Source organism: Lepisma saccharinum, chromosome 13 (assembly GCF_977018435.1).
Source record: "Lepisma saccharinum chromosome 13, izLepSacc3.1, whole genome shotgun sequence".
Taxonomy (NCBI): domain Eukaryota; kingdom Metazoa; phylum Arthropoda; class Insecta; order Zygentoma; family Lepismatidae; genus Lepisma; species Lepisma saccharinum.
Genome location: NC_139241.1, coordinates 70,188,826 through 70,204,925, shown reverse-complemented (window position 1 = coordinate 70,204,925; position 16,100 = coordinate 70,188,826). Strand labels below are relative to the sequence as shown.

Sequence of the window (16,100 nt, the reverse complement as noted above, 5' to 3'; positions counted from 1 at the left end):
CCGATACAAAAACATCGACATCCGTATCGGCTTAGCCTAGTTTAGACCCCCCCAAAAGGTATCCCTACCCCCCTAAGTGAGATCGTATTCCGCCACTGGGCAACACTAGCCACTGCTTACACTTTCTGAAAAGCCTATCTAGAGAATACCATACATCTTTTCTATAGCGTGTGTAATTAACAAGGAAGCCTGAAACGCGATTACAAATATATTCAAATGTGCTTCTTTACCTTGGCCTTCAAAACGAACCATAAAATGCATTTACGATGGAAGCGCCACCAACTTCCGGTCTTCCGAGACCCTTCCTTCTTTCCAAACGGAATCACGCTTGGCCGACGTTAATTTCTTCTACGTCACCGACTAAGCATATATGCTTTTCCAAGCAGCATTCGCAATAAGGTGTCGGGTAAACAGAAGTTCCGCATGATCATTCTGCAAGGGTGAAACACGTATAATTCATTATCGCTATTGTAACAAATAAAAGAAGTATTGTGCAAACGGTAGCCGATCAAAATGTTCTAACTTTTCTCTTTTCGCATATTACGGAAGCAAGAGTCTGAGGTTAAGTCACAGGTATTTAGTGACAGACCGGAAATGTTATCCGTTCATGATTAGTCAACTTACAAATACAAATAATATCCAGGCTTTACGAAAGACATAGGTGACAACTAGGGAAAATGAAATATATATTGAAGTGTCTAGGGTCTTCGGCCAGATGAAAGGGTTGATTGGAGGGAAGAAAGCACCCACAGATATAGTATAACTTCTTAAAAATATATTAAACACAATTTGCACATTTCTCTCTATGTACAGTCACGAACACTTCTGCGTTGTAGCAAAACCATTAACTTTCAGTAGATTGATTGATTGATTTGGTGTTTTAAGTCCACTTTATGCACAGTAAGGCTAATCGGGACTGGACCTACAGTATAAAGTGGGCTTCGAACCACCATGTGCCTCCACCGGGTATCGAACCCGGGGCCCCTTGATTACAAGGCGAGGACGCGACCACTGCGCCATCGGGGAGGCCCAATTTAACTTTCAGTAGAATCATTGCAACAAACAAGTATCCGTGGCTGTACAAGGAGATATGTTTAACAGAAAAACCTAGGCTTAATCTTAATCATTTGATTGATTGATTTTTTTATAGTAGCCTATTAAGGCATTTCAGCACAAAGGCAATTTTTGCCCGTCTTACTATACGGCGATAAGCTCCTTACGAAAACAAAATTTAGGAGAGACCCCTTCCCCCCATAACAATAAAATAAAATAAAGTATGTTGAAAACTTCGTAATTCAACTTTTAAAACTATTCATTCATTTGTTTATTGCTGAAAAAGAACTAAAACTGTATCTTTTGAGAACGCACCCAAGAATCAACCTCACTTCTACGTCTGCAGTCTTGGAGTCCAACGAGGCTCTGGCATCTGTACCTAATCCTCAGTCCTTGTCCATCTTCATATATGTGCTGAGTACCCCTTGAAAGCCTCAGCTTTTAACTAGGCAAGAAGTTTTTCGTCCTCTTGAGGGTAAGGGGCCAGGCCTCGTATAATGTGAAGAGTGCAAACAGCCTAAGCGCTGACGCACACAATTTTAATTTCAATCAATCAAGATCCGTAATTCGAACGCACAACGTGCTAGTCCACCAGGACGACCCAGTGTGGTTCATTAAGTAAAGATTGGAAATATTGCTTGGGGATGGGTCAAATATAAAAATATGAAGAATGTATTTCAACAGTATCCGAGTGCAATCTTATTTTTGTTATCTCGCATAATAATATTGAGCAATATGACTATTGAATAGCAGTGGCGTGCCCAGGATTTTCAAAAGACAGGGGAGTAGGCAGCCCTCATTTTGTGATCTTTTCCTGCCTCTGAAGTTCTCTCTTTTTTTTTTAGGAATAATGGGCCAAGAGGGATTATGGCCCTCGCCAACCCCCCTTAGGCACGCCACTGTTGAATGGGTTTGTTCTTAATTAATTAATTAATTAATTTAAAGACATGACACTACAGGCAAATGCCCACTTACAGTGTCTTGTATTATAACACTGTTTGATACACAAAAACTGCAATCAGCAGACTTCATAAGGTACAATTACAGTAATATAAAAATTATGAAAAGGAAGTATAAAGTAGTAACCTAACAGGTGAGGTTAGAACTTACACATGATAACCAAGGAAAAACATATGAGCTTGACCTTACATATAAACGATGATATATAGATGTAATGACAGTAATTGGTAAATAAGAAAAAATAAAAATAGGATGGACTCTTTCGCCTGTACATAAAGAGATAGTGCTCCAAGCAAATTATTTAAGGAAATGATTTAGAAAGCTCTACAGATAATGGGAGTTATATGGTCGGATAACTCTTCAACCATCAAAACGTCTAAAATCAACAATAAATCTTAGTTTCACACATGGTACACCCAACGGCAAAAGAAACAGTAGGCGAATAATTCACCATCATTTTCATTCGGTCTGTATTACACAATATGATGCCTGCTTGTTGTTCCTTAAAACAACACAGGATACAGAATAAAAAGGTAATGAAAAAAGCGGTGGACAATTTGCCTACCATTATCTATGCCGTTGTCTGTACATAGCTAAGAGAGTTCATCTACTACCCACGAAAGAAAATCACTAATCCGCCACCGCAAGTGTCAAGAAACAGCTTCATTTATCGTTATCTCTGGACCGTAATGATATGTCGATAATTCTTTGGTCGGTTTCATTTCAACGTGTAAAATGAATAAGTAAAAAGCCGACCCTCCACCTGCACCGTGGCAGGAAGGCACACAAGACGGGAGTGGGGTGGAGTTAAAGCTAATTTACAAATACTCTCGACCAAATTCGCGCCAACAGCGTGCAAGACGGACTACGTACCGACCGGCTCCAACCATTTAAACAATCGTAGAAGACTTTCCTTACCCTCTTGTAATACGCACATATGCTAAGTAAGCAAGCCGCGTGATTAATTTAAAGAAGTAGAAAAAGCTACGGAAAACAAGAAAAATACAAACGTGCTGTAATTAAACCGGTATTTTTTGGTATTTTCTTCAGCATGTTCATCACGATTTCAATACATTGTGCCAAAACAGTATTGTTAGTTTCATACTACCTGCATATTAAAATAACTATGACATACTGCTATCGTTAACTTTCATTATATGTGAAGGGGTACATTATAGTCAAGGGGTACATTCTATTCTCCTCCAAGTAACAGAATATATTTTGAAACCCTCCACTGCCCGAAATTATGACAGTATTTGTATATTCTTCTTATATCAATCGCAATTACTTTAGTTTCGATTTCTTACAAACAGTACAAAATAGGAACGGTGATTGGGTACCAAAACTTCAGGGCCAGTTTAAGTTTTCTTGGTAGAGAAGCTTAGCATTAAGAGGCCATAACAGTGCGGGGGCAACTATCTCCCCACGCTCCTCCCCCCTAATCCCCGCCACTGGTACTAAACAGTAACTGTTCATTCTAGAGAACGCATTTTCGGCGCTACGTAGTATGCATGTTTTGAAACAATTCGACTCGCAAATCATGTCCGTATTTCACAATGAAACCTTCATAGGTTTCATAAAAGCAAATTATAGGGTGAGTCAGACAAGATTACTTGTACAATTATAATTTCTAATTAGGATATCAAGTTCAAACATCACCCACGCCAACAAACATTGTTAACAAATAAACTTCGAACTAATAAAATTAATTACTTGAGTGTAGCTCTTGCTGTAACATGCGAGATTTTTCAAGGTCAAGATTCATTTATTTTTAGACACTTTTTACGGAAGCAAACTGTACTATTCCAGGGCATGTGGCTCTTTCTTTCTTATTAGCTTTGTTAAATAAGATGTTATGAGATGAACTCACGTAGGGGTGGGACAGAAACGAGATTTGCCAATATGAGGATATCATACTTCGTAATAGCTGGTGATAATCTGGTCAAGAAATGAGTTACTTTATCTGAGAACGTCTATGATTTGAGACGGGAGGGTGGTGTCGAGTGGGTGATACACATATAGAGTGCCACACACGTAAATTTGCCGTTGCGTAGAAACGAATTTTCGTTTCGTCTCCCTCTCTCTTAGCATCATGTGTTCTACCCTGCTCGAAAACCTTCGCTATTGTTGCCACATTGTCATTCCATTCCTGGACACACTCGCGCAAACATCATTGAAAACAATTGAATAGCTCTCCAGCTCGCGGTTCCCACCGTTCGGCAGGGACGCTAATGTGGCAATATAGCACGGCGTAGTGCTTGCTTCTTTTATGCAGTGCATGTTCATTGGCTAGCTAGTAACTAGTGTTGCCAACTGTAATAATGAAGCACTATTTCTGTCACGGAAGGGGAAAAGGCAGGTAAAGTGGCGGTGAGTTTTGTTGGATTGGAAGCACCATATTTTTATTTTATACTAAGTATTTGACCGGTTTGACGTTGTGTGCGTGTATTGCGTGTGTTTATGTAAAAGTGTGTGTTTGCTAATGAACGTTAAATTCCATAATGCCTCCAGTTCTGTCGAAGTTGAAATCAAAAACCTTGCATAGCCAAGCTCGGGAAATTCTAAGCAACGTGCACGAGTTCATGAAGGAGGAAGCCAGTCATGGTGTTAGCATCCCAATAAAGCATTTTGGCAAGAGAGCAGCGAACAGCAGCAACAAATTGTTCATATTTCATAATTTTGGAATTATTCAAAATAAATAAATTATGTGGTTCCAACATCATTTCAACTCTGGCTCCGGCACGTGTTCTTGTAGAAATTGCATAGAGGAGGCTGTCATTTTTCTACCTACGTACATATATCTTGTACGAGGAATGTTAGTGAGCGTAAAAAAAATTGCCACATTTACAACATGACATGATAGAATGCATTCTGAAACAGGTTCAGCGGGTTATAGCACTTCATATTCGCGTAGTATGATATTTTTGGCACAGAAGTCGACGATTACCTCGACCTAATCCACTTTACAAAATCAACCGCAGCGGTTAAAAAAAAATCATATGCACGTACCTGTTCGTTGGGAACGTAACCACAGTTTTGAATCAAGTGTTTACTCACCAACAAAATCACATAATCAAGGAATGTTTCGGTCCTTTTAAAGCAGCCATTGAAGAAACGTTCACGCATTACTATAATTGCATTGATTCCGAATTATAGCCACACTCGTAAACGAAACATCCTTCGTCACTGAATGCACTTCTTGGCACGATAAATAAGGACTATCTTCCTGCCGATCACACGAATTTCATTCCTCTAATCGTCAAGCACATAAAATTGCAAACATATTTCAGAAATTTAGAGATTGCACTGGTAATAATAACGGAACACGTTCAGAACAGCATTGCAAATGGCGGAAATTGAGACTGCCGCCAAAAGTTAAATATTGGTGGCTCTGTAATCGTGACCAGATCATAAATAGGTCAATCAGAAGTAAGTTGCCGGGCACCGGTTCAGGAGAAATGACGTCACTCAGATTTTTTAAAGAAACTTGATGAAATACACAATCATGCAGTCAATTACAGAAATTCTTGGTTGCAAAAGAAACAATATATCAATAATGCAAAATTATATAGAGAAGGTCTGCGTTCTTCTCGTATTGTTAAAGTATTATTTCCACAAGCAGAACGTACAAAAAAATGTACTTCATACGCAATAGCAGCGATTGGGTGCCAAAATTTGGGGGCAAGGATAGTTTACTTTTTCTTTGTGGAGAAAACTTAGCATTACGAGGCCATAGAGCGGGGCCAAAGTGGGGGAGGGGGACAACTGCTCCCCCTACGTCCCCGAATCGCAGCCACTGTCCATACGTATAAACGTATAACTAATATGGATACGATCACGAATGTTTCATGTTTTTCACAAGTTTTATGAATAAATTAGGAAGTGCTTTAGTATACTGGAAATGATTGTGGGAGTAAGTTCGAAGCTTGGAGATACTAATTAGCAAAGTTAAAAGCTTCATTATTATTTAACAGAGGAAATTATAATTTCAAATGCAGGAGTCCGAGAAGGTGTTTTTGGTTTCCGGACGATTCGGACACAGGTTTTTGCAGATTTTCATTCGAGGCTGGGTTTTTTTTTAGTTGTTTTCCTAAACCAGATATTACGTGATCAGGTAGGTCTATTACAGATTTACGTGCGTTATTTTAATGCTAATAGCTCAAAACCTCATCCACCTAACTTAACAACGAAAGGATTTGGTGATATTGTATTAATAGTGATAGCTCTAAAGCTGACCCGCCTAACTTAACGACGAAAGCATTTAGCGACGAAATACCCCTTCACACCCAATGCACGGGGAAGCAGATGACAATAGACGTCCACATCCACGGGAGGGGGAAATCGTTTCCCCCCAAAAAACACGCAGTAAGTTATCACTAAGACTCTGAAGTATGCGCTAACAAACAAATAGAAATCGAACCATGTTAAAAATGCCTGTGCACCATTATGATTTCAACAATCGGAACTTGGACACCCTAATATTTATCAAATGAATTACGACTGACTCGACAATAAGACGCAATTGGGCGGCGCAGAGAAGCAGTGACATAATTCTGGCTAGCAGAAGGGGAGGCACATAGGGGACACAACTTTTAAGCGGCAACCTCGCTAGAAAGAAACACGAGAAAAACAAACAATATTGGTCTGATATTTCAGTTGTGTTGTGATCAGTTAAAATTGTCGAGTCATAAGGTGTACTTCAGTCATTTGAATTGAATTAGTCGAGATTATGTATCATTGTTGAAATATCGCAACATTTTTACGGTAAATTAACACATAATTCCAATAGTATTCTGTACACGGGTACGATTTTATAACTACTTTTCTATCGCAACAACAATGTAAATATAAACATCGATACGAACGTGGAGAATTGACTAATTACAAAAATGCACAAATAAATACTTACTGGGTACATTGCCATTGGCTTTATTAGCTGTGTTGCTGCTTCGCATTTTCTTTTTTCGTTTTCCTCGACTTCAGGTCGCTCCTGCTCACTGAAGCCTGTTACACGGCAGGCCGGAAACCACACGTGAGGCGAAGAAAATTATATGCACAAGAATTCTTGCTCGCAATCGCGATCATGCCTATAATTCAGTTTTAATAATCTGCCCTTGCACATTGAGAACACTGCACAAGCACTGTCAACGTATGTAGCGAATTTGGTACACTCCCGGTACTTATTTTAATGCAAACGTCACTCTTTAATGTTTGCTTTTAACGCTAAAACAATAACTGAGCTTGTTACAAAACAATTGCAAGTCTCACGATCCTCACAGTTTTTAGTGACAAATCTTGACTAGAAAGCCAGCTATACTGAATGACATTTTCATGTTTCTTGTTTTGACGAACCTTTTACATCGATCTAAACGATGATCCACAAGTCAGTTCTTGACAGCAAATTCTGACACACTCACCAACACACGCACAGGATACACTTGTCGCACGCACAACAACTTCAATTGTGTTTGTTTATCCTTGCTTCGTGAATTGAGTTGTAGTCCTACAGAAGGAAACGTCGTTTTGTGAGACAAGTTACACCGCACGAGCTTGCTCACTGCGCCACCTTCGCTTGTACTGAAACTTGTGAGCGGCTGGCACACGGGAACAAAGGTAGATTCAGGCTACGTTGACAGGTGGCAGCACAAATAATGTGGTGAAGCAGCCGACGTATTTCTTTCACGTTTGCTGCGCTTTAGCACTTGAGTTTTGTTTCACAAAAAGTCCTCTCAATGACACTACTAATAGCTTCTTCTGTTCATGTAAATCCAGCGTACTTATGTTATGCAAGCACTTAACGTTTCTTTACACGCCATAGATTACACAATAATCGATCTTTTGTGTTTGAATTTATAAACAAGCATTTGGTTTTATGTTGTAAATTGAAGTGAATGATTTAATTTTCTTTTAATTTGTGATGAACCGGTAACTTTTCCCCTTAATTTTTTTGCAATATTTTTTCCGGAAATTATTTTTGATTAATGTTACCAGAATCTGACAGACTTTTATTCCAGGAGAAAAGTATATTATTTCACCTCTAGTGTGGGCGAGCCGCTGGATGACTGTCAAAGATTTGATTGATTGATTTCGTATATTTTACTTCGCTTTTGTACGCTCGTTGATGGCGTAGTGGTAACGTCCTCGCTTTGTAATCAAAGGGTCCCCGGTTCGATACCCGGTGGAGGTACATAGTGGTTCAGATCCCACTTTAAACTGTAGGACCAGTTCCGATTAGCCTATCTAAGTGGACTTAAAACAGAGTGAATATGTGTTAAAATTGATGAAGGGATCCTCACATCCACCACTGAACTTCCATGACCGGACCGGGATTCGAACCCAGGACCCCTGGCATCATAGAGCGCTCGCTGTTCTCAAAGATTTGAGTAGACCGCGTCTCAGAAATATGTATTTCGATATTCCGTTGTTATTGTTTGATCCGAACAAGAATTTATTAACCAATAATAGGAAGTTTAAATAATGTAGTAAAAAGAAAAGTACATAAATTCAAACGTTGTCTTGGAAATGTGTTCAATTTTAGGTTCTGTTACATTTCGAGACACGATGTAGTAATTAAAAATTATAAACTAATTAACCGTTATGTTAATGTAAAACATTACTACAGAACCTGGATTTCAATATTCAAGAGTTTCCCCGTCATATGCTTATACACTTCCATTTCATTTTTATCACGAAATTTTTCCATTCCATTTTGAAAGGGTGGGCCATGGTCCACTCTGGTCACCCCTTGGAGTTACCCCTGTTATTAAGGCTGGTTTACACTAGGCCTTGTACGGGACAGGGGCGATTAATTTCATTGCCTGATAACTCGCCTATTCCTTGGCGAGTGTACATTTTACTCGGTTCGAGTAAAGATGAATAATACATACCCGTTTAGACAACGTATTTTTACATAAAATTCGGTAATTTTTCTAGGTTTCATTGAGTAATGGATATATATTTGTGGTACCAACATTCAAACCATGATTTCTCTTCAAGAATTGGCAATTTTTATATTTCTGTGAGAAACCTCTCGTCCTATTTCTGCTTAATCTTGTTATAATCTGGCCTCCCCAATAGTGCAGCGGTTCGATACTAGGTGGAGTAACATAGTGGTTCGGTTCCCACTTTTAACTCTATATCCAGTTACGATTAGCCCTTCTGTGCATAAAGCGAACTTAAAAACAAATTCGACAAAATCTTGTTATAAATTATGAAGGTCGCACCACAGAAATCAATGATCCGTGTTTACATTGTACTTCACTACTGTCACATTTCTAAAATAATCCGTGTAAAACGACTGTAGATCATCATTTCAGGTAGTGGTCATGATGGAATTTCCGAAAAATAGCTTTGAACCTAGGAAATAGCTCAAGAATGAAGGAATGATGAGAAACCACGAAAACTATAATTACATATTTCTTACATGTTTCAGTGATTTATTCTACATATTTATGTACATATTTCGAATGTTTTTTCTTCATAAAATCCATGTCTTAGCGATAATTGATGTTAGAAACAACAGAATGAACAACAACAACAACAACAAAGAATGACAGATAATGGATCCCGTTATACAATTCCATTGTGTTGATTGCAATATTTTCAAGATACTTGTTAACGTTTTGCTTTTTCCAGAGTAATTATTACCACGTAAATTGTCCATCACCATGTTCATTAATATTGGTTTACGTAACGCAAAGTTTAAGAATTGAAACAAAACATAGCAGTTCACAATCTCTGAACCAGCACCAGCTCCATTCCTTAAAAACACGTACGATGTAAGAGGAAGATGAATTTGAATAATGATAGGCATTCTTGGTAATATTTATGCATCTCACTGCACAGGTAAAAATACATATTTTGTTCAGATTGGACTAATCTCGTGAATAAACATTTGGGCACTTTGTAAAGTTGAGAATTTTTTTAATTTTCCATAGATATTCTGCCACTTTTGGCCACGCCCAGGCCGGAACTCGAACCCGAGAATTTTGCTGACAAGATCTAATAATTACATTCAAACATTTATCTTCGTACAGTGGGCAGCATACATATTACCAAGAAAATTATCAATCCTTATTTTCATTCATTTCCTCTTTTCTTTTACAAAGAAGTCAATTGACTGAAGTGGCCAACTGCTTAGTTTCAAATTGCGTTAAAGAAAGTGGATATTTTTCCTAAAAATATTTCTGCAACCCACTCTACTTGTCAGAGAAGGTTGTGAAAAACACAGGAACATGATAGCGACATCACTGAAAATGGGCGACTTCCGAAGGGAAATTAGAGAAAAAACACGTGCAACGACATTTCCACAACAACTTCCCTCGCTAAACGCACAGAAACGATTCATATTTTTGCTTTTCAAGATACATGCAAGAAAATTTTGGCTTTTTGCTTCTCTGACCACGAGTCAAACACCAGAATCAGTGAACTCAGAACGTGCTATGCCGCGGGGACATTAAAAGACGAAAATTTCAACTTCTTCTCTTTCCTAGTGTTTTTTCCTTCTTTCTTTCCGGAGGCGATATTTCGCGTGGCGTGGAAGTTGAATAAAGGCTGGCTTTTAAATCTTTTGCATGATAGAAGCAGCTTCTATGGTCTACCTGTTTCCTTGCCTTGTCTTGCCTGTTGGTTGCTTCCTGCAAACCCTTCTCACAGACTGTCGTACGTGCGGCCACGTAAAAAATGAATATTCATTAAAGAATTTCAAATGTTCACCTTTCCCACCGCCTTCAGGGTGAATGAAACGAAAGCTGTTTTTTCCCCTAACTCCAGAAGCAGCTATCTTGCGGCGCAGTCATGTGGGGTGTCGTATGAATTGAATCTAAACCAAAATAATAGCCTCTTCTTCTCTCCTTTCAAATACAGCCAAAGCCTTGATTAAGTTTTGACTTGTTAATTGGAGTTATTTTACTCAATCTTCTAACTTAGGTTGCTCACGAATATGTGAGATAATAAGTGTTGTGATGAGACAGACAAGCACAGATGTTCGTGATTTATTGCATATATATTTCTAAAGATTAAAATATATTTCCAGCCAGTTAGATAGTATATATATATATATATAGCTTATTCGTAAGTACAGCACATTTTCAAAAAACTTCTGCATTTATAAGTTTAATATGCTATTGAAAGCAACTTCTAATAACCTTGATTGAAAGCAAACTTCTTTCCAAGGTGAATGAATGACGGGTGTCTCAATTAAGGAGAGTGAATAGTCATTGGCTAATGAAACAAACAACGGCAGTGAAGAGAAATTGGCTATGTCGAATGTTCAGTTTTCTTTAGTGCAAGAATAATTCATGTTAATAATTATAATCTTAGCAATAAGCCACCAGAATGCGAATAAAGGGTAAATATATATCATTAAAAGAAATGTGACTGAAACTAGTTTCAAATTAAGACGTATACATTGTGTTACTTTAAGATTTTCCCCCTAAAACATAACACGTAGAAGGCATATGAACTCGTGTTCGAGTCGACGTGTGGACACGACACAGACTTGTTGGTTTTCCTTGCAAGCGGAAGTGAATAATTAAAACAGAAGATGTGTTCTCCCACGATGTCGTTCGCCCTGCACAGGTATTATGGCATTCCGTTTCACATTTTTTTCTTTTGCGTTTTTCTTCCTACCCCTTCCCACTTCCCAACCTTTCCTGACCATTTTTACACCCACTGGTGCAACAACCTGTTTTGTCTGCCCGACGATTCTTTCCAACCTTATTTAACCTGTCATTTGCAGCCCGAGAGTCATTTGTTTGTCTCTCACTCACTTACTTCCTTTCAACCAATCTTCGCTCCCTTGCACATCGTTAAAACAGCTATCTTGCTTCCAGTATGCCAGAGAGATAATAAATGTAGCTTTTTGTGCAGTTGCAATTGCCTAAGAAAGATTTCGAGACGTGAGCGCCCTGATCCCTCTAGCGCTAATGTCTTTGGAGTACTCTACTGGTGGGAAAGTTCCCATTACCAGAAACTTTAAGTTATATGTTTCTAACACGATATTGTACGAATGTTTCTCTGTGTGTTTAGTTTTAAAAAGTAGTACTTCTGTTTATTTAATTTATTGTACGGTGTACGAATGCACGAGTTTTGATCGGCAAATTGTCATTGACTATTTTCATTAAATTTTCTCTTGCATTCTACGTGTTTTTAAGTATGCTGGTGCAGAAGCTATCAGCAGCTTGTTGAAGCTCTCACTGGCTAAAACTAAGTACATGAATCTGGTGATGGACAATTTGCTTGGTAGTACTTATACATTCCAGTGTACAGTGGGGTCCATGAGTATTACCGTGCAAATTGTTCATGACAATTTTCAATAATTTTTCTCTTACATGCTATGTTTTTTTAAGCCATGGATTTTTATGTATCCTGGTGCAGAAATTGGTACCAGCTTTTGAGTTTTCTTTTAATTCTTGCAGCTCTTATTGGGTCAAATAAAGTGCACGAACATGGCGATGGACAATTTGCATGATAATACTCATAGATCCCACTGTACGTCGCTTTTCTTCCACTCAGCTAATGAAGACGATAATAAAATTAGTATGAATTTGAAACAAATTTACAAACAACGTGATTGATAATAGTTGCAAATTTGCTTATTTTCTTGAAAACTATTGTGCAATAAAGCAATAGAGTAATATGAAGACATACAGTATATTTAAAATAAAATAAGCTAGAGTTTCACCCTTGTATTTTCAATTTGAAATTGACCGATTGTGTATGTTTAAGCTTTTGTGTTTTGTTACCAGATTTATATTTTTCATTCAAATGTTAAGAAAATAATAAAGAACAGATGGTGCAAGAGAAGAAGGAACGAAAAATTCTGATAGTATTGAGGAAGCAAGAATTCATGACCTTCTCTTTCCACATTTTGAGTTAATTGCTATTCGGTAAACCGTGTACGATTCCCGGGTTTGGAAGTTTTCCGACAATGTCCCTGTATAAAGCGGCTCTGGGAGAAATCCTGGAGGAGTGGAGGGAAAGGGCCGGAGCGTGGTGCTAATCACATCACCTCCAACATATCCGAAATCTAGAATGTGATTCAGTGCATTCACACCCCTATATATATATATATATATATATATATATATATATATATATATATATATATATATATATATATATATGTGTGTGTGTGTGTGTGTGTGTGTACATTAATTTATTTGTATGTACACTGTCTGGTCAAAAGCATCCTGACACCCATGCGGTTCCGGAGGTGGTGGGAGAGAAAGCCGTGGCCCCCCTGGAAGGTGAAAGTGAACCAAAAAGTATGTATTTCCTTGGTCAGCAACTTATTGTTTTTAATATGGAAACAAGGCTTAATTATATTACAATATAATTTCAATATATGTGTTAGTTATTGCATGAACACGATAAATTTAAATATAAGCAATTTTTTTTAGGGAACAACCCTATTTTGGGGGAAAATGTGCCTTGTTTGCCCTCCTGGAAAAAAAATACTTTCCTTGCCCCTCCCTGGAAAATATCCTGCGGACGTCCATGCTGACACCTAATCGAAACTGCCATCAGACGTACCTTATGCCACAAGTTCCAGTAATTTATTATACGTAATACTGAGTGGATCCACTTTTGCTGGACAGCTGTAACTCTGCAGTGGAGAATTTCAATCAGGTGTCGAAACGTCTCTGGAGAAATGACTGTCCATTCTTCCTGAAGAGCTGTAGTGAGAGCAGTTCGCGATGTGGGTCGTTGGTGTCTGGAGCGAAGTCAGCGTTCTAATTCATCACAAAATGTTCAATGGGATTCAAGTCAGGGCTCTGAGACGGCCAATTAATTTCTGTAAAGCTATTGTCTGCAAACCATTCCCTCACAGACCCAACTTTATGACAGATAGCATTGTCATACTGATGCAGGCAATCGTCATCACGTATGGCTCGGAAGCTGATGCCCTTAAAAAATCTTTAAAAAATAACGTATAGAATGACCTTAAAATAATTTTAAAATGGGCTAAAAATAATTAAAGCTATCCTTTTCAGAATTACAAGAGAGTAGGTGAATAATTCGATAAAACCTGTTGTTTGGTGCTTAAACTACCAAAGAAAAGGGAGGGGGGAGGATGCATAAAAATACAGCACAAAGTTTTTCTGTATAAGTAATTGACCTTCTTTCACATACAGTAGTCGGTTAGCATCTGAAAATACATCAGGTTATTACATTTTCTATGTTATGACCAATTTTACTTTAAAACCAAAGCAAGAGAATCTCAAAGTGGGCTTCAACCAATGTATTTTAAGTTTGCAGGAGGAAAAATAAATTTACCACAATTAATAAAAGATTTCAGTTAGAAATAATATTGTGCTTTTGCATTTACCATATTTTCGGTTACTTGCTAAAATGACAATGATAGGAAATTCAAAAATCTATATTCAAAATTCACGAAACAGCGAAGGAGCCAAAAGACAACTAAAAAATGCAAAAAATTTAAAAGGAATAATAAATGGCATAAAAAACCTGTTTTCTGGTTCTAACTGAAGGAAACTGATTCATATCAGGTTTAGCATTGTCTTCAAGTCTCAGAAAAAAGACTTTTCATCATCAATTTCCGAGCCCTAGTCATCACCGAATTGTTCCTCTATCATAGATATCTGGTCAAAATGTCTTTGTATCTTTCCGCATTTAGATTTCAATTCAGTTTTACGAGCGCCCCAGTATCAGCGATTGGGTTCAAAAACTGCGGGGGCAAGGTGCCAAAAATGGGGGGGGGGGGGCAGGACAGTTTACTTTCCCTTGGTACATAAGGTTTAGCATACTGCAGGGGCAAAAGTGGCCAAAGCAAGGGGGCATCTGTCCCCACGCCCAGCTAATCGCCGCCACTGAGTATCCCCTTTCCATTCCATGAAAAACACCCCACACTGCAACGCCACCACCTTTATCACAAATTCATTAGCTTAATGTGGTACGAAACCACGGTTTCTTTTACTTATCATCGCAGCTGATGCAGACCTTCCCACCTTACGCACAAATTCTATCACCACTTTTATCAAGCGAGTTTTGGCACATTTTATTGTGAGAGACAGTTCTGTAGGGGGAAAAAAATCTAACTGCAGGAAACATCCGATGCATTGTATTACGGCGGTGAGACGATTAAGTAAAAAATTAATGCGCCTGACACTAAGAAGAAGATAAGAATACAAAACCAACAACTTTTCCTTTTTTTCCACGAGACACCATTGCAGTAACGGATAATTAATGGCCTATTCCACATTAACAGGAAGAATTAGCTATGATTTATTCTTTGGGAACGTAAGCGTGTATTTTCTTCCTACATCTGAGCACCGGCGTCTTCTGTTTTAGACTCTCCAACCAGTTCTCACAGATGCACACTGCGCCATCTATCAACTGATGTTCAGGAAGGAAACTAACAAGACACAAGATTCTTCCAGATATCACAGGTCACTATTGTGGTTCACACAGTGGTTGATATATGTCGTTACGTATTCAGATAAGCTCTTATTATATTATTTAACGGTATATTTAAGTAACTGTTGCTATGCGTTAGCCAAGACCATTGCAGTTCGATTTCTCAACTCGGCATGTAACACACAGGCAACTAGTATCAGACGAGAAATTTAGCTCTGTAGTCTTTGAAATCATATCACGGACTAAAAGTTATGTAAAATAGTTCAAAATCAATAAAAATAGTGCATAGGTTGTAGTATAGTATGCATCATGTATGTTTTACCCCTCCTCCATACAAGTAGCTATAATAGCCACGTATGTAACATAAATATTCCCATTAGATTTTCAAATATAAAGTTTTCATAAATGAAATAGTGTTTTATGGTTTCAAACTTCATCAATGTACTGACTGCTTACCTGAAATCTCACCCGAAGCTGAGAGTAATTACCAACTAATTATCAATATTTAAAGACCTTGTTTGCTAGAAGGTAATACATTGAAAAACTGAAATTACAAAGTTCATAGGGCAGGAGAATCTACACCACATCAATTGTTGAAAAATAAGAAAGCAGAGCACGTGAAATGTCTTTGGTAGTTTCGTAAAAACATTAGGGATGAATGTCATTTAAATATTTGTTGTGTAAAAACATTTAAATTTGTTGTAGAA

The 16,100-nt window shown here is 38.0% G+C and overlaps 1 protein-coding gene across 2 annotated transcripts in view; it reads right to left on the bottom strand.

Annotated features, from left to right (window-relative positions):
* Nucleotides 1–7,582, bottom strand: part of LOC145997404 (calpain-9-like) — a 219,654-nt gene extending 212,072 nt beyond the window's left edge. For both annotated transcript variants that reach the window (XM_083134411.1, XM_083134413.1), the window contains exon 1: nt 6,923–7,582. In XM_083134411.1, coding sequence (XP_082990537.1) covers nt 6,923–6,968 — 46 coding nt within the window. In that variant the 5' untranslated portion in view covers nt 6,969–7,582. The remainder of the gene's footprint in view (nt 1–6,922) is intronic.
* Nucleotides 7,583–16,100: the final 8,518 nt, after the last annotated feature.